General features: G+C 40.8%; 1 protein-coding gene across 2 annotated transcripts in view; it reads right to left on the minus strand.

The window, feature by feature from the left end:
- Positions 1 to 16,486, minus strand: part of LOC124804988 (golgin subfamily A member 1) — a 122,847-nt gene extending 106,361 nt beyond the window's left edge. For both annotated transcript variants that reach the window (XM_047265393.1, XM_047265385.1), the window contains exons 1-2: positions 15,890 to 16,486; positions 13,620 to 13,878 (exon numbers count right to left, since the gene is read on the minus strand). In XM_047265393.1, coding sequence (XP_047121349.1) covers positions 13,620 to 13,878; positions 15,890 to 16,120 — 490 coding nt within the window. In that variant the 5' untranslated portion in view covers positions 16,121 to 16,486. The remainder of the gene's footprint in view (positions 1 to 13,619; positions 13,879 to 15,889) is intronic.
- Between the last annotated feature and the right edge of the window lie 3,869 nt (positions 16,487 to 20,355).

Genomic DNA, 20,355 nt, shown 5'->3' on the forward strand with positions numbered 1-20,355 from the left:
AGTTAAGAAAACAGCATGAAAATGTTGTGGTAGTTAAATAAGCATACACAGAATAAAACGAATAAATCTGTGATCATATAAAACATCAAAATATTACATCACTTTTATTGTACTACTGTTAAAAGGGAAGTGGGCAACATAAAAATAACCAATAAAATTTACATATTATTCACTACTGACTGTAAGGAATGTAATACTATGAACAAACCACATTTGAGAAATAATTAAATGTGATGAGTATAACATAATCACAAGTGGCAAGTCATTATTTGGTGAAACCAACAAACCCCGGTTTTTCTTTTTCTTACTTGTTTGCTTGTTTAGTTTTAGGGCACAAAAATAACTAGGGGTCATATGCCCCCAAATCAGAACCATAGAACATGAAGACAAAAAAGGAGTTAAAAACGACTACACATTGAGCCCAATCAACAGAAGGAGAGACTAAAAACAGGGACTTGGAGAAAGGTCCAAAAAATACGCCATAGAGAAATGGAGGTCCTGAATTAAAGATTAAATGTCCTTCGACATATTGCTACAACAGATAAAAAGCAAAATGTAGTCACCAGCCTGCGCATCATTCGCTAAGACGGCCGATAACTCTGACAGCAAACATAAATAGAATGTAAATGCCAAAATGTCAAAGACTGAGGGCAATGAGCACAACATGGCAGGGGTGCACCCCTGATCAAGTGGCGATGGCTAAAAAGACAGTGTCCAATACGCGCCCTAGCTAAAAAGATCTCCTCACAGCAAGAGGGCCAAGAGACGGTCATCCAAGCCGCTGGGAGAGGCTTAATTCACCGGAGCTTGTTCCCTTAAACGGAGGACCAGTGCTGATGCCAAAGTGACACCACCTGCTGACAGACAGCAACACAGAGATCATTAGAAGGGAACAGACAAACTAGTGGGTCAAGATACGAGGACTGTGGCCTTGGCAGCACTGTAAGCGGCTTCGTTTTCCTTCAGACTGACATTAGCAGGAACCCACATGAACTTCACAGTGGCTCCATCATGAGTGAGCAAGTGACAGCTTTCCTGGAGCCATTGCACTGAGAATGGACGGTGTACAGCACACTGATATTCTTGAAGGGCACAGAGAGTCGGAGCAGATGATGCCATTGAAAAGCCTGTGTCGCCTGATGTACTGCATGGCCTGATACAGGGCGAAGAGCTCTGATGTAGATATTGAGCAGTGTTTCAGAAGTCGATACCAAAAATTGTTGGTGCCAATGACGAAGGCACACTTGACACCACAGTCAGTCCAAGAGCCATCGAGAAAGTGGCATGTAGGGTGAAGTTAAGCTGCCAGAACAAGAGTTGAATGCAAACTCCAGAAGGCAACAGAGAAGAGGAATGTGCCCCATACTGGCAATAAAAGGAGTCATTGAAGGATGAGGCACAGGATGGGTGGTCAGGTATGGCAGACAATCGGCACGTGTACATGCTGAAGAAACAGTCATGGCAGTATGACAGCGGTAGTTCGGCAGCTTCTGCATAAAGACTCTCAATTGGGCTAGTGTAAAGGTGCCACTGGCCAAACGGACGCCACAACGGTGGATAGTATTGAGACGATGTAAGAGGGACAGATGTGTAGATGAATAAATGAAACACAAATAGTCTAGTTTCGAACAGACAAGGGACCAGTACAAATGGAGAAGGGTGGTCCGATTCACTCCCCAAGAAGTATCGCTGAGGCCACATATGACATTGAGGTACAGCAGGTGGCAAGGTAAGACACATGGTACGACCGAGAAAGTTTCCTATTGAACATGAGCCTCAGGAATTTCAGTGAACTAGAAGAGCAACAAGCCCAATATGTAAACACTGTGGAAGAAACCAACAGCGCCACCAGAAATTCGTACAAACGGTTTTGTCAGGGGAAAAGCATAAGCCATTGTCAGGGCTCCAACAAGTCCATGGTGAACTGCACTAGATCACAAAATCATCAACGTAAAGGGAGCCGGAAATGTCTGGCGGGAGACATGCCATAATAGGGTTAATGGTGACAACAAAGAGGACGACACTCAGGACGGAACACCGAGGCACATTGTTTTCCCCGATAAAAATGTCCCACAAGGCAGAGCGCACACTTACATTGAAAACTTGGTCTTTTAAAAATTCTGGAAGGAAACAGGGCATGCGGCCATGGAAGCCCCACGTGTAGAGTGTACGGAGGATACCAGTCCTTGAGCAGGTGTCGTAGGCTTTCTCCAAATCGAAAAAATGGCCACAGTAGGGTATTTCCACGGAAAACCATTTATGTCATGGCGTGACAAGATGGTCAACTGCAAAACGGCATGATCAAAACCCACGCTGTGCAGTGGTTAGTAAATTGCGGACTCTAACCACCATACCATCTGGCTACGAATCATACATTCCGCCACCTTGAAAACAAAGCTGATAAGAGAAATGGGGTGATAACTAGAAAGAAGGTGTTTGTCCTTACCAGGCCTAGATATGGGTATGACAGTGGCTTCACGCCAGCATCTTGGAAATATGCTCTCTGTCCAGATGCGTCTGTATGTATGAAGGAGAAAGTGCTTGCCTGCAAGGGAAAGGTTCTGCAACATCTGAATGTGAACATCATCTGGCCCTGGGGTGGAGGATCGGGATGAAGTGAGAGCATGATCTAGCTCCCGCACAGTAAAGGCTGCATTGTAGCACTCAAGATTTTGAGAAGTGAAGGGCATCGTCCGAACTGCCTCCACACGTTTCCAATGGAGGAAGGCAGGGCGACAGTGGGTGGTGCTCGAAATCTCCGTAGAATAGTGGCCCAAGGTGTTGGAGACAGCAATAGGATCCAGACGACATTATCTACTACTGTCAGACCAGAAATTGGGGAATGGACCTTGGTCCCAGATAGCCTTCAGAGATTGGCCCATACAACAAATCCAGCTAGCTTTTTTGCTGTTCCAAAGAACGCACAGCACTATGCACATAACTGTTTACAACAAATGCAATGTGCCATTGTAGGATGATTGTTAAAAATGCAGAGAGCACATCTCTCTGCGCGAACTGCATCGCGACATGCCTCAGGTCTTCAAGGGACTGGGACATGATGCCGTACAGAGGAAGTGCCAGGAATGGAACATTCTGCAGCAGTAAGGCTAACATTTGTAAGATATTCTACCTAGTCATCACAACTGGGAAACATTCACTGAAGGTCGTCAGTGAGGAGTAAAGCCTCCAGTCGGCCTTAGAAAGCTGCCACTTGGTTGTGCATCTAGGTGGGGCAGGGTCCGCAGTCTACTCAAGAAGATGGGCAAGCCGGGCACTGCAGATGGAGAGTTCCAAATAGGAGTCTGAAAGATACTTGGGTGCTCCCATGTTAAGGCAGATGAGGTTAAGTTGATTCAGAAGGTCAGCCAAGAGGGCACCTCTCTGACAGGTTCTGGGAGAGCCCCAAAGGGGATGGTGTGCATTAAAGTCACTGAGCACCAGAAAGGGGTGAGGGAGTTGCCGAATAAGCTGGAGGAAGTCTGCCCTAGTGACACGAAATGACAGAGGAATCTAAACGGCACAAAGGGAGAAGGTGAAGTGAGGAAGGAAAATATGGACTGCGACAGCTTGAAGTTGGGTAGTCATGGAGATGGGCTGACTGAACATCATCCCAGATGAGCAGTATGACTCCTCCATATGGAGTGTTGTCCTCGGGAGGGGGATGGTGGGCAGGGTCAAAGTGGAGTGGGAAGAAATGAGACAGCTCAAAGTGGACGCTGCAATTCAAAGGGCAGCCGTGAGTCCTCTTTGCTGGATGAAGGCCGCAATTGTCCCATTGAGGGAGAGACATGACGAGGAAAGGGGAGGAGGGAAAAAATGAAGGGTGTCATCTTGATGGCTGCCAAGTTCCAGTCTTCAAAGACACAGTGCTACAGTGCGCAGGAGGCTGGAAGATCCTGCTCCACGATATTTACAGAGGCGTCAGCATTCTACTTCTGTCAGTCTGCAGAGTCCAGGGCACAAAAATGGTTGGCAGTGCACACCAGTGTCACAGAGGTCGGCTGGGAAAGGAATCAATGTGGTGACACCATCGAAGAGACTCCCAAGTCGGTGAAGGAGAAGACCATATGCCTTTACTAGATTTCTTGGAGCCTTTCCGATTGGTAGAGGAAGACTCAGATATTTGTTGGCTGGAGGAATGTGAGAAGTCTTTGTGGGAGTATTTCTTCTGTCCTTTCCAGCCTGCCAAATGTGTTGTAGGTGACTTTGCCCTGCGCGGCAAAAGTTTGGTGGCTTGTTGCACAGCTGGAGGAGGGGACAGGGATGCTACCATGACACTGGGCAATTTTAAAACTGCATTGCAGAATTCAAGGTCACACGTCTGCATGGCCATGTCCCTCCTGATGATGATGATGATGATGATGATGATGATGATGATAACGACGACGAATGGTTTGTGGGGCTCACAACTGCACGGTCATGAGCGCCCATGCGAAGTCCCAGTTTTTTTTCACAGTCACGAATGATGATGGTGATGAAATGACGAGAACAACACAAACACCCAGTCTCCAGGCAAGGAAAATACCCAACCCAGCCGGGAATCGAACCCGGGACCCTGCGATCCAGAGGCAGCAACGCTAGTCACTAGACCTCAAGCTGCGGACATGTCCCTCATGGAGTGAGATATAGGAGGAACAGTACTTTTAAGTGCCAGATGGTAGAACGCAGAATTTCCAACTAGCCAATAACTTGCGAGCAAGCAGATAAGGCACTTTCTTCTTCACTCAGATCTGGATGGCCCACTCATCGAGATACACAAGACAATTTCACAAGGAGGCAGCATGGTCTCCATTGCAATTGATACAGCGGGAAGGAGGAGGCGGACAATAGCTCTCATGAGCATCCCTACCACAGGTCACACATTTGGCCAGGTATTGACAGGACATTCCTCTGTGATTTTAATGATGACACTGGTAGCAGCGCACTGTAGTTAGAATGTACGGTCAGATTGTGAAAACTCCATAGCCTGCTTTGATCTTTGATAGAAACACAACTCTGTCAAAAGTGGGAAAAGGAGTGTGTGTGCGCACTAAGGATGCATCTACCTTTTTCTTCACCCAATGAACTGCAATGACACCCTGAACAGAGAGTTATGTTTGGATTTCTGTCTTAGTCAGACCATTGAGCAGCCTAGTGTAAATAGCACCATGTGAAGAATTCAACATTCAATAAGCCTCAACATGAACAAGATAGCTGTGGAGAAGTGAAGCTGCAAGCAGTTTTTGTGCTTGAGAATCAGAAGCAGTCTCCAAAGACAAAGTGCCACTGCATATACGAGAGCAGGATTTCACCAGCCGACAACTGCATCAACACGTTTACCAAGAAAAGTACTGACCATCTTTAGTAACCATCTTCAGTACGTGAAACCAAGAGGAACTGTGGTGCAGCTGGGAGGGTATTTGAACCATTAGCCTCATTCCATTTGTTTAGTAGACATTGACTGTGAAGATGATTGGCTCACAGAGAAAAAATCTCCCATGATTGCCAGCTTCTCCGATGGTGAGCTTCTTCCAACTGGGGCCTCCTCCTCAGAGCGGGACGCACACCCGCCTTATGTGATTGTTCACCCATCAGGCCACACCTGACAGAAGGACCAACTGGCAATTTGGAAAGGTAGCAGCTCAGGCACTCACCCACCCCTGGGGTTCGCCTGTACAAGGGGGTATGTGTGAACTCTACCTGTTGACCCAGGGCTGGAAATTACACATTACCCAGTCACCTGTTACACTTCAAACACATGGGCCAGCCTTCAGGAATGTACAAGGAGGAAGAAGAAAAAGAAGAATCTCAAATGCCGAAGCAGAGGGAGGACTGGAGAAGGGTAAAGAGGAAAGGAAAAAGGAATGAAAAACAGTGGAGAGACTGTTGTGATATCAGCCAGTGAAAATGCAGAACACATTTCCTAAAACATCCCAGACATGTTTTCCAAGGGAGGGGGGGAAAAAAGCAAGAAGACAGAAATGCAGTATGGAAGAAAAAAGATGCTGCAAAGGCTTGGGCCCTGTGGTAACCAAGCACAAACCTGCCAAAGAGTGGTAAGCCCCCTGAGGCATCTCCTTCTCTCTCTCTCTCTCTCTCTCTCTCTCTCTCTCTCTCTCTCTCTCTCTCCTATTTCTATGGGGGAAATGGGATTTGGCGGGGGGGGGGGGGGGGGGGGGAGGAGGAAGGAGATGTTATTCAATGGTGACAGGCCAGATGAATGTTTAGGACACACAAGAAACAGCATCAACTACACAAAGGAAGTATCTATGACATTATTCACATGCGGATGATCACTATCACACAAGGACAGAATGCTACATTGAAAATAGATTACACTTTACACGTCAGAGGTTCCCTGATGTAATGGTCATTATTGAAAATATTGGAAAATCTGAACAGCAAAGATCACTTCTTATAACCCTGCGTACCCACAGCTTTATGTCCACTCCACTGTTTGTGTGATAAAGCTTTTGAATGACACTGATACTCCTTAATGCACCATAATTTTAATATATTCATTTTTCACCAGCTTTGACTCCATATGGTACTGTTTTGCAACTGCGTATTATTATAAGAAATGACAGAAGCACAACACAACAATCTGTTGCAATCTTCTTTTTTTCTGTTGCATACCCAGGTATCAGCTGTAAATAGCCATCTTTAGTGCATTTGAGTGAGTTATAATTCAACAGACTCCCAGCAGTACATCATGATAAGAAGACTTCATTGGTGCAAAGGCTTACTTTTTCTTTTTTCCCCCTCTAGGACTAGTAGTCCTAGGGCATGAAAAAATCTGCAGATAATTAAAAATAATATTTTAAGAATATAAAATTGATGTCAAATGAAATGGGTTAAGAACAAATATTAACTATGTATACCACATCTAACAAGAGTTCCCAAGTGGTGGGATCAACTTTTTGAAACCATCTGTACAGTATTGCACATTGTGACCCCAAAAATCACTCCCTGCAGCCATTCATCCTGGTGGGCCCTCGTTTCAAGTAACCGACAAAAAAAGTGCTCAATACCATTAAGCAAAAATAGGTTGTGTGGTGTAAAGAGTAAGGTAAGGCCTTAATGTGCGGGGGGATTGTGCATTCGAGTCGCATTGGGTGACTTACATTTTTTAAATTTTCTAAATCTTAATTGAAATTACTTTGATCACTATTTTTATTCAATTAATTGGTTTAACTGTAATTTTTTATTTCTAGTCTTTTGTGGCAACATTTTAATCATCATATGATTATTTTAATTCATTCTCATTTTTTATTTATAGCATTCTTTTTCCATTCGGTATTTTTATGATGTGAATTTAACTATATTTGTCTATTATAATACTCAAATATCTGAATATGCCAATCTAACGGTTAAAAAGCAATCTATTTATACTGACTGTGCAACGGTGTCGAGATGTTTTTTTTTTGTTAAAAGATATGCATTTTTTATGGTACTCGTCATACAAACATTTAAAGCATTAATAGTTGAATTCCTATTGCACTATGGACAACATGACACAGATAACAATTCAAATGAAAGAAGGGATTATAAGCAGAGATGGGAAAAAACATTTTATTTTGTGTCCAAAATCGGTGTATTTTTTGCCAAATTTGGTGCTATTTTTTCAATGGTATTTTTGCAAAATAGGTTGAATTTTTCATCAAATTTGGTGTTTCTTTACCAAATTCATTGACCTTTTTTTTCCAAATTCAATGTTTTTTATCTTGCCAAATTCGGTGTTGTTCTTTCACCATATTTGGTGTTTTTTGCCAAATTGTTCGTTATTTTTTGTAAATTTGGTTTCTTTCTTCCAAATTTGACATAATTTTCTTGCGAAACTTGGTGTTATTTGCCAAATGCTGTAATATTTTTTGCCAAATTCAGTGGTGGTTTTCTCCCAATTTGTCGTCATTTGTTGCCAAATTTGGTGTTACTTTTTATTAAATTTGAAGAGCCAAATTTCTCATTTTTCTTTTTACAAAATTCAATATTTTTTTCTAAAATCAGTGATTTTTTGCCAAATTTGGTGTTGGTATTGGCCAAATTTGATGGTATTTTCGTTGTCACATCAAAGTCTATTACTTGGGAAATTAACCACTATCTTCAAAATTATACACGAACCTCAGCCTTAAGGAGAGTAGAAGACAAAATGCAATTTTAATTTGCAGTAGCTGTCAATTATTAACAGTTATGGTTAATAGTGAACTGCCATCCTCAGAATTATGACTTTTTCAAATGGTAAAATTTGAAATTTCACTGTATCTCTTAAAAATTGCCAAATTCACTATAATTTGACACGTTAGCATTTTTTTGTGTTATCTTTTTTGCAAAATTTTCTTGTCAAGAATTATAAGTAATATGAATCTCAATCAAAATAAGGAATAGAAATAATGAATGCAATAACATGGATCAAAAAATATGATGATAAAAAGAAAGAAATTAAATTGAAATTAATACATAAGATGAATTAAAATCACTTGCAAAAATATTTCAAGTGAAAAAGGATGACAGGAAGAAAAGTGAGAGCAAATAAAGAAAGTACAGTTATTAAAATGATGCAACAAAGGAATAGAAATAAATTACATTTAATCCAATTAATTGAATAAAAGTAATGATCAGTCATTTTGATAAAAATTTAAAAATAAAAGGAATAATAAAAAAATTTGAAAAATCTGACGACATCGGAACCCATGACCTCCTGCGTGTGAAGGCCTTACTCTACTCATTACCCAATGAAACCACTCAATGTGACAATTTTTTAATGCTATTAGGTGTCATGAAAAATGAAATTTATTTTCATCAATTTCTCGCAAACAAGGATCCATCAGAGTGAATTGATGTAGGGTGTTATACCTGGGACTTTAATATTCATCACTGCATAGACATTTGCAGAAAGTCGATCCTATTGCTGGGAACTACTACTCACAAGTGAAGAAAAAAGGGGTGGGGAGGGGTGAGGTGGGCTGGTTGACAGAGTGTGAGGGAAGGTCATCTCGAGATTGTAGTCATGCACTTCACTCCTTCACAGCTCTGCAAACTGAAATGCTAACAAGTGGAGTCCCCAGTCTCTCTGACTAACTTCACTACCAAAAGCAATTACAAGGTGTTTGACAAAACTATATCAACCTTTCCACACTTCACCCAGTGAACCATTGGCAAAGCAGTGCACAGACATGTCCAGGGGATGTTTCCTTTTCACAAAGTACTTTGACACTACATGAAATACAGATATGAGTTATTAATAACACTAAGGCAAGAAAAACATATGGAAAGATCCTACATAAATCTCTGCACACTGTTCTACATTTGCTAGGATTTGCTAGTGGAGAAAGCGATTCTTAAGTCATCTAGGAGTAGTTGTGTTCTTCACTGAGCTCATAATTATATATCGGAGTTCATTTCAATTTATAGAATGCATACTAATTTTCAATTACGTGAAGATTCATGTAATGTACATTCCTGTGAACAACCTATGTAATGTTGGTTGGAAAGGAGTGGATTGGTAAATGTGGCACCGTGCTGGTGTTTATCATTGACTGCACACTGTAAAGTCATGCAAATGTTGTAACCATTTGATGGTGAATTAATGAATGCCAGGAAGTTAATGCACTTCTCTCACCATTAATTGTGTTATGGGAGGCTGCATATATCTTTTTCACTCAGGAATCACTAGCATAATTAGAATAGGCTGCACTGAATGGAGCCAGTACCACACATATACAGCACATCTTCCAAGATGGGTGTGAATGTGTCTGATCATGTTGAAGTTTAACGGCAATCTGGCGTATGCACTACTTTACTGAGGCTGAAATATCAGATGTTCTATAACACTTTGGTGACCTATTTCTGTTGGAGAGGGAGCCAATTTAAGCCTCTAGGTCTTTTCAGATGTTGGGAGAGGTGAGGCTGAGGTAATGCACTTGATACCCTTCATGCTCTGAGAATTATTCAAACTACTGGTAGTGGAGACAATGAAATCTTCATTATGGAATACATACTGACAGCATGTTGCACTTCAAAGTAGTAGACAAATGACAGCATTGGCAGCTGAACTTTGTAACATAATAGTTCACTTAATAAGTGCTGATAAGTACACGACAAACTAAAAATAACCCCACTATACAAACATGAGCAGGGTGAAGTTATTTTGTTTGCTCACATAAGAGAACTGGACAGGAAATACTGGGGACATATAGTCAGTCTCTAAATAGATAAGCGAGCAGCGCTCATGGCAAGGGTATGCACTTTTCCTGGAAGAGCACCACAACTGCAGGATGACTAAGAATCGATTTATCCTACAGCGGTGTAGAACAATGTGCAGAGATTTACACAGAATTTGTCTATGTATGTTTTTTGTGTTAGTATTACTAGTAACTCATATTTGTATTCTACATAATGTTAGGAAACTATGTGGAAAATAAACACCCACTAGTCATGCTCGGGCACTGTATTGCCAGTGATTCATAAGAGCAACTGTGGATAGGTCAGTAGAACTTTGTAAAACACCTTGTAGTTGCTTCTCGTGATGTAATATGACAGAGAGAACGGGAACACTCCTCTTGGCTCTTTCTGTTTGCAGACCTTTGGAAGAGGCAATTGCATGACCTAGCCTACCTTCCCTCATGCTTCTTCCCTCGACCCTCTCCCCCATTACCCCTAAAAACCATTTATACCTCAATACAGTTCTGCTGCCCTTGGATGTTGTACTCATATTTAACATTTGTTCTTAACCTATTTCATTTAACAATGATTTTATACTATTTTTAATAATTTGCTATTTATCCATCCTGCACAACACAGAAGCTCCTAGTCCAGAGTAAAAATGAATAGGATCTTTTTGTAGGAAATTTAACCCTCCATTAATTGCATTGACTACAAGTACAGTCTCTGTGAACACTAATTTCTGCCTTCTGGCTCTAGAAAGGCACATGCATGTGTCCGACCTAGCAGCTTCCTGCAGAAAGACGGGTTGAGGTTTAAGCCATTATAGGTCTGATCTCCAGTGAGCAAATTTATTTTTTTGAAGTGGGTTATTCCTACATTCCACACATTTAACTTGTCCCTCTTTGGGTTGCACCTGACAGGGCATTAATACAGTTTAATTTTGTACTGGGAAACATTTTCACTAGAGGTGGCAAGTTTCAATTTACCCACAAAAAATGTAAAAAAGTAACCCCTATAATCACATTCGAACAGTAAGTACTTTTAGTATGTTGTCTGTGGCACTTCTTCCTAATGTTGCACAAAAGTTTGTGACTACATAAATCTTTTCCCCTAATTTTCCTTTGTTGGCTGGACAACAGAGATGTATCAGTACTCTGCATTTCATCTATGGTATATACGCTACACCTTTGTTCGAATGTTCTGTAAGTTTAGGATAGTTTGCATTGTGAAGATCCTTTATCCTCGCCGTAGCACTTTCTAGGCTTACCATTTAGTTTCACCGCATATTGAGTATTCATAATTATGCAGCGAAAGCTGGTCAAGCTCTATCCAGAAACAAAAAATTACCTTCATCTGCTGACAATGGTTGTTGTTGTTGTGTTGGGTGTGTACTGGGCATAATATTTGAGTCATTCAATTGGTCAGCAGTGTTCTTGAGATACAGACGCGTGCATTGCCATATAATAAGGGTAGAATTACATCCATCTCAAGAATGTTTTCCTTCTGATTATTCACGTTGTGTTTCCACTGTATCTGAAGTTACAGTATCAAGATGTTCGTTGTGTGTTGTGAGATACAGAATTTTTCCTAAACAAAGCATAGTCTGAACTGGTTTCTGAATAAGAAACAATTTTAACAATAAATAATAAATTTTATGTTCTGTCATTAATTGTTATCAAACAAACGAAAATCCAAAATCTTGTCATTAATTGTTAACAGCTGCTTCCTTCACAGTTCATTTCATAACACGCTATTGAAGGAATACATATGAGTGGCCAATTACAGAAAGGCATATGGAGTAATTCAGCAGTGTCAGTAGCATTATCATGGCAGTGTTACTTTACTCCTCTCCACATCTGTCTCCAATTGCACATTCACACATATTCCTTCAACAGCATATTATGAGAAGACATACATATTCCACAAGTCACTCTTTGCCTTGTGCCACTACAAGTCATTTACTTCCCTTTTCCATGCACAAATGGAGAAAGAGAGAAGTAACTGTCAGTATGCCTCCATACTAGCTCTAATTTCTCCTACCTTTGTGTCCTTACACAAAATGTATGTTGGCAACAGTAGAAACATTCTGCGGACAGCTTCAAATGCCAGTTCTCTAAAATTTCTTAACAGTGTTTCATGAAAAGAATGTTGTCTTTCCTCCAGCCATTCCCATTTAACTTCATAATACTCATCTGTTGACTGAGCTTACAGGTAACAAATCTAGCAGCACACCTTTGAATTGCTTTGAGGTCATTCTTTAATCCGACCTGGTAAGGATCCAAAACACTCTAGCAAAACTCAGAAACGTAGCACACAAGTGTTCTGTTTTCCTAAAATTCTCACAACAAACCGAATTCTACCATCCGTCTTCCCTCCTACAGCCCTTAAGAGTTCATTCAATTTCATTTTGGTATGCAATGTTACACCCAGATATTTAATTGACAGGACTGTGTCAAGCAGCACACTACTAATGTTGGATTGTTTTTTCTATCCATATGAACAGACATGCATTTAGAGCAAGCTGCCGTTCACCAACCATCAACAAATTCTGTCCAAGTCCCCTTGTATCCTCCTACTGCCATTCAATGATGACACCTTGTCACATCATCATCATCAAACAGCCACAGACTGCTGCTCATCCTGTCTGTCTAATCAATTATGTAACTAGAATGAGATTTTCACTCTGCAGCAGAGTGTGCGCTGATATGAAACTTCCTGGCAGATTAAAACTGTGTGCCCGACCGAGACTCGAACTCGGGACCTGTTCGAGTTCGAGTCTCGATCGGGCACACAGTTTTAATCTGCCAGGAAGTTTCAATTATGTAACTGATACCAGTTAATGATGGAACACAAAATCTATTACTTACAGTTTCAGTTGTTCCTTCCTCAAAAACTACTTGCATCTACACTTCGATTAAGAAAAATCCGATATGGAACAACATATATTTAGGATTGTAAGACAAACTTTGGATATAATGTAAACACAGCGTGAATAATTAGACTGCACATATTCTCAAGATTAATGCAATTTTAAGCCTGTTACACTGGAACACACATTTAAATGTGTCTGTAGCTCAAGAACACTGTTAACTAACTGCAAGATTCAAACATTATGCCCATTGCACATACGACATGGCAACAATAATAATTCACAAAATCACAGTTAGCAGGAAAAGATAATCTTTCACTGCCTGCTGCGGCTTAACTAGCAGGTGCCGCGTGGCTAATGATAACCAGTATACAGACAACTAAATAACAGGCTTAGGAAATATTGAGAAGGAGTAAATATTACAAAATGTGAGGATATAGAATCCTCACAGTATGTCTACTTCATGATGGTGTAATTTCTGGATTCAATAGCACTGCGATTGAGAACATTAAGGTAACATGCTTTTGAATATTTGTATTAACTTGGCATACAAAACAAACAACACTGATTGTTAAAAAATCATTCATCAGCAGCAAAGAATACATACCTTCAGCCACTTTTAAGGCTTCCTCCAAACTAAGTTTCTGTTTCACTACTTCTCTTTTTTCTTCTTCCAAAACAATTTTTTCTTTCTCTAACAATTCCAATGATCTTTTCCATTCATTTTCTTTGGTTTCCATTTCTTTCTTCCATTCTTCCTCCTGCCTTTCCATTTGTCTTTTCCATTCCTCTTCTCGCTTCTGCATTGCTCTTTTCCAGTCATCTTCTCTTTTCTCAAGACGTTTTATCTCTTTCATGCTTAAAACCTGCCAAATAAAAGCACGGAAGCAAGCATAAATCATTTTGAACTTGATTGTTTGGAACTATCAACAACAGCAAACCACTGTGGCACCAGCAAGACAATAAATTGGATCTTATTACCAGCACAGATAATTTAAGTGTGTGTAAGTGGGGAGGGGAGCACATCCACACATTCATAGACAGCTTTGGAAAAAGCTGAAGAGATTCACATTAAATTGTGTGTAAACCTTGCCAGGTTGAATGTCAGTTCTAAGTTTACTGTACATCTAGAGAAAATCCAAAGCCATATGACGAAACCACTTATAACAAAATAAATTAAAATATGACTTGCACAAGAACTAACAGAATGGTACTAGTAGGAACATATGTGCAAAGGATTTCACACTGTGCTACTTATAGTAAAATTAAAGCCCATCAGGGATAGAGGACAGAATTTCAATATTTTGTTAATTTGTAAGGTAATTTAGTTATTCTAGAAACTGACAAAGCAATACATGACACCAGACATGTGATACATATTTATTTCGTCACATAATTAAAGGGATTTGGTGTGGGTCATTCCCAAGAGAAAGTACTATTTATATATGAGAATCTGTGTTATTAAATGTTACTCCTCATACAAAAATGAAGAAACCTTTACTGGCAGTAACCTCATAACATAGTAACCGCTTACATATCTTGCCAAATAATATAGGCTACAGTTATCCAGTAATGACCCTGCATGTCTCGTTCACTGCCTTTGCAGCCTCTTTGCCATGTGCAGATATGTACCAAACATGGCACGTGTATTCTGCTACACAGAAGCAAAGTGAGAATGCTGATGTTAAAGTTAAAAGCTGAGAGCCTTATGCAGTGACAATTACGTCATTTTTGGCATTCGCTTGTAGCTTTACATTATGACAATGCAGCAAAGCGTGTAATGTCACAAGTGCAGTCAAGTGTGACATGTAAATATTTTGTATATGGTAAAATATCCTACTGTTGTCCTTTCCACATTACACTGCCAACTGCTATTGACACATGAATGGAGGTAAATTATTTCAAAGTAAGAAACTAGTAGCTTCTAGATGCTATTTCAATTTATCCACTTTATAAGTAACAAGAGTCCATTGTAAGCATTCTGACTTCAACATGAGATCAAAAATTGCAAATTTCTCTTAACAAACTAGTGCAAATTACGATCAAAGTAGTATACTGCATGTGCATAGCAAATAAGTGTGATGAAAAGCACAAGACCATCTCAATTATTCCAAAAATACCTAGGTATTAAATACAAGGTATCCACATTTTCTGGTCATGACAACAATCAACTTATTTTCTGATACAAAATTTTGAGGCAGTATCAGTATTAGCTCTGTTACCTCAATTCATCAATTAGTGGATTTGTAAAGCACTGTCATCCACATACAAAACTCGGATCTCAGTAGTGAGCAGGATACGTGAAAGACGCACTTTTATAGGCATACTTCATTTACTTCAAAAATTATCATGAACAAAGAAATATCTAGGCTGTAATAAAAAGTGAGGAAACTAAATGGCACAAATTACTCAATATGCAATACAAGCATATTTCAAAAAGGTACGGTTTTTATCTATTGACAACTAAAAAGGCTGGTATGACAAGGGAAAAAGGAGGGGGTGGGGGGGGGCAGGAGGCCCATGTGTAGGGTTGTATAAATATTGTTTTACAACTCGATAATAGTAATGTTTTTCCAGACACAAGGTACCATCTGTATTAAAGCGAGAATCGGTATACATCGTTTGCTTAAATATAATCTCAGGTTCCAATCCACTCTTGGCACTAAATACGACAAATCACAGTTTCCCCTCTGAAGTCAAACAACACTTCATTCGCTGCAGGGTACAGGTAACCTGAACTTTACATAATATGGCCTTGTTCAAATGTACAGGATTAAACATGGGCTCGAAGGATTTTTTTTTACATGCACACTGAAATGAATGCATATACAAATAGTGGTATTCGGTATTAGTGATCGACAGCGAAAAATGTCTTACTTTTCCTTCTGCAAGTTTGACATCCACACTGTCACGCCTGCTAAGCGAAGTTGGAGATGTAGCACCATCTTCTCGCAACCCATCAAGAGATATACTTCCCACGCTCGAACCAGAACCTTGTCTTGAATGCCTTGAAGACCCTTTCTGTGGAGGGCTGCTGAGTATTGGAGCAAGTTTTGCTACATCGTTTCCAGTTTCTTCTTTTATTTTATTCTTCAAACTGGCAAACATGTCAGTAACTTATTTCACAACCTATGCGTGAAAGTATTAACAGAACACTTGTCACCCAATAGTTTGCGATTACTAATATGACACAAACGGAGATATCACTGTTTCCTTTATCTCATCAGCTGCTACACGTTGACAAATGTGTCACTGGCGTATAAAAAAATCCAAAAATATTACATAAACCAGCAGGTTAAGTATACAACATATATACATTGGGAAGAATATTTTCTTTTACTACGGGCCATAACCACTATCAACATACTGCTGGAGCAAACTGTTAGCTATTCAATATACGCCCAGCACACGAAATTTACATTACAGTAGACACTCCTACCCACTAGCTGCCATGTTTCTTTCCAAAGACATTCAACATCACAAAGCGTGAGTCCAGGAAACCATAGTTCGGTTGTGTTCTGCTTCTGAGTGAGAGTTGGTATCGTTCAAGCAGCTGCCAGTGGACTTCCACGCACGCGCATAGCCAAAATCGCGTATAAGCAGCGTCTTCTCCCTTTTTTGTCTAGCAGTGACAGCCTACAGCCGGACTACTCCCGGAAAAAAATTTCTGGCGATATAAGTTGTTAGATACAAATGCAGAGCTGACAGAGTGGGAGTAGACTCCACCTGACTCGTGTTTTGTTTCTAACGGTTCATTAAAATTTACGTCTACGTATATACACCGAAAACCACCACGAAGTGCATGGCAGAGTACGTCTCTTCATGCCAGTTATTGGGTTTTCTCCCCATTTCATTCACGTATAGCGCGCGGGAAGAATGATTGAATGCCTCTATGCGTGCAGTAATAATTCTAATCTTATCCTCATGATCCCTATGTGAGCGATGTGTAGGGACTCTTAGTATATTCCTAGAGTAATTATTTAAAGCCTATTCTTGAAACTTTGTTGTAGACTTTCTTGGGATAGCTTGCTTCTATCTTCAAAGAGTCTGTCAGTCCAGTTCCTTCAATATCACTATGACACTGTCCCGCGGATCAAACAAACCTGTGACCATTCGTGCTGCCCTTCTCTGTATACGTTCAATATCCCCTCTTAGTGATTTGTAAGGAATGTCCTTTGTAGACTGATGGCATTTCCCCAGTATTCTACGACTAAACTGAAGGCTACTACCTGCCTTACCCACGACTGAGAATATTTGATAATTCCATTTAATATCCCTACAAAGTATAAAATCCAGGAATTTATGTGAATTGGCCAATTCCAACAATGACTCATTTCTACGTCTATGCTCTGCGAACCACTGGGAAGTGCGTAGCAGAGGGTACATGTCATTGTGCCAGTTATTAGGGCTTTAACCATTCCATTCATATATGGGGCTCAGGAAAAGTTGACTCAGGCATCGAGACGTGGCTGCACGATCCGTTACAGCCATGCGGATAAGATGCCTATCATCTCGACTGCTAGTGATACGAGGCCGTTGGGATCCAGCACGGCGTTCGGTATTACTCTCCTGAACCCACCGATTCCATAGTCTGCTAACAGTCATTGGATCTCGACCAACGCGAGCAGCCATGTCGCGATACGATAAACCGCAATCGCGATAGGCTACAATCCGACCTTTATCAAAGCCGGAAACGTGATGGTACGCATTTCTCCTCCTTACACGAGGCAACGCCGGTCAACTGCTCTTTGTGCATGAGAAATCGGTTGGAAACTTTCCTCATGTCAGCACGTTGTAGGTGTCGCCACCGGCGCCAACCTTGTGTGAATGCTCTGAAAAGCTTATCATTTGCATATCACAGCATCTTCCTCCTGTCGGTTAAATTTCGCGTCTGTAGCACATTATCTTCGTGGTGTAGCATTTTTAATGGCCAGTAGTGTAGTCTAGCACAACATAAGTTTTGTCCATATGTATTAATAGGTACAGTAAAACACGAAGAATAGCCCGTATTTCAGCAACGACAGCACTCCCTTTACCCACACTGACTGCTACTGTCATGCAGTAATGTTATTCTGTCGCTGTGCTCTTCGTTACTGTTCCTGTTAATACATATTGATAATACGAATATCGCACTAGATTAATTGGAACTGCTCTATCGGAGGGGCATGGAAAAAATTCAGAAACATCGTCCAGTACGCCTTAGATAAGTTCGTACCGACTAAGGTCCAAAGCGAGGGGAAAGATCCACCGTGGTATAACAATCATGTACGAAAGGTACTACGGAAACAAAGAAAGCTTCATCATAGGTTTAAGAGTAGTCGAATCATAGCTGATAAGGAAAAGCTGAACGAAGCGAAAAAGAGCGTAAAGAGAGCAATGAGAGAAGCATTCAACGAATTCGAACATAAAACATTGGCAAACAATCTAAACAAGAACCCTAAAAAGTTTTGGTCATATGTAAAATCGGTAAGCGGATCTAAATCCCCTATTCAGTCACTCGTTGACCACGATGGCACCGAAACAGAGGACGACCGAAGAAAGGCAGAAATACTGAATTCAGTGTTCCGAAACTGTTTCACTGCGGAAAATCGTAACACGGTCCCTGACTTCAGCCGTCGCACGGACGCCAAAATGGAAAATATTGAAATAAACGATATCGGAATTGAAAAACAACTGCTATCACTTAGTAGCGGAAAAGCATCCGGACCAGACGAGATACCCTTAAGATTCTACAGTGATTATGCTAAAGAACTTGCCCCCTTTCTATCAGCAATTTATCGTAGATCGCTGGAAGAACGTAAAGTACCTAGCGACAGGAAGAAAGCGCAGGTCGTCCCCATTTTCAAGAAGGGTCATAAATCAGATGCGAATAATTATAGGCCTATTTCGCTTACGTCAATCTGTTGTAGAATAATGGAACATGTTTTGTGTTCTCGTATTATGACGTTCTTAGATAATACAAATCTCCTTCATCATAACCAACATGGATTCCGCAAACAGAGATCATGTGAAACTCAGCTCGCCCTATTTGCCCAAGAAATTCACAGTGCCGTAGACACTGGCGAGCAGATTGATGCCGTATTCCTGGACTTCAGGAAGGCATTTGATACGGTTCCGCACTTACGTTTAGTGAAAAAATTACGAGCTTACGGAATATCGGACCAGGTTTGTGATTGGATTCAGGATTTCCTAGAAGAAAGAACACAACATGTCATTCTTAACGGTTCAAAATCTGCAGATGTAGAGGTAATTTCGGGAGTACCGCAGGGAAGCGTGATAGGACCTTTATTGTTTACAATATACATAAATGACTTAGTTGACAACATCGGTAGCTCCGTGAGGCTATTTGCAAATGACACGGTTGTCTACAAGAAAGTAGCAACATCAGAAGACTCGTACGTACTCCAGGAGGACCTGCAGAGGATTAATGCATGGTGCGACAGCTGGCAGCTTTCCCTAAACGTAGATAAATGTAATATAATGCGCATACATAGGGGCAGAAATCCATTCCAGTACGATTATGCCATAGGTGGTAAATCATTGGAAGCGGTAACGACCGTAAAATACTTAGGAGTTACTATCCGGAGCGATCTGAAGTGGAATGATCACATAAAACAAATAGTGGGAAAAGCAGGCGCCAGGTTGAGATTCATAGGAAGAATTCTAAGAAAATGTGACTCATCGACGAAAGAAGTAGCTTACAAAACGCTTGTTCGTCCGATTCTTGAGTATTGCTCATCAGTATGGGACCCTTACCAGGTTGGATTAATAGAAGAGATAGACATGATCCAGCGAAAAGCAGCGCGATTCGTCATGGGGACATTTAGTCAGCGCGAGAGCGCTACGGAGATGCTGAACAAGCTCCAGTGGCGGACACTTCAAGAAAGGCGTTACGCAATACGGAGAGGTTTATTATCGAAATTACGAGAGAGCACATTCCGGGAAGAGATGGGCAACATATTACTACCGCCCACATGTATCTCGCGTAATGATCACAACGAAAAGATCCGAGAAATTAGAGCAAATACGGAGACTTACAAGCAGTCGTTCTTCCCACGCACAATTCGTGAATGGAACAGGGAAGGGGGGATCAGATAGTGGTACAATAAGTACCCTCCGCCACACACCGTAAGGTGGCTCGCGGAGTATAGATGTAGATGTAGATGTAGAAAAGGCCGCTTTAAAAAACTTATTTCGTCTGTAGCCGGAAACAAATTGACGTTTCGGTTGACACTGGATGTCACAGGAAACACGTGATGAGCAGTAATTGTTTGCTCTGACTGTGGCAGCACATTGCAAAAACGAAACTGGAAATATCAGCACTACAGAAAACGCGTCTGACG

The sequence above is a fragment of the Schistocerca piceifrons genome, chromosome 1, assembly GCF_021461385.2.
Source record: "Schistocerca piceifrons isolate TAMUIC-IGC-003096 chromosome 1, iqSchPice1.1, whole genome shotgun sequence".
NCBI lineage: Eukaryota > Metazoa > Arthropoda > Insecta > Orthoptera > Acrididae > Schistocerca > Schistocerca piceifrons.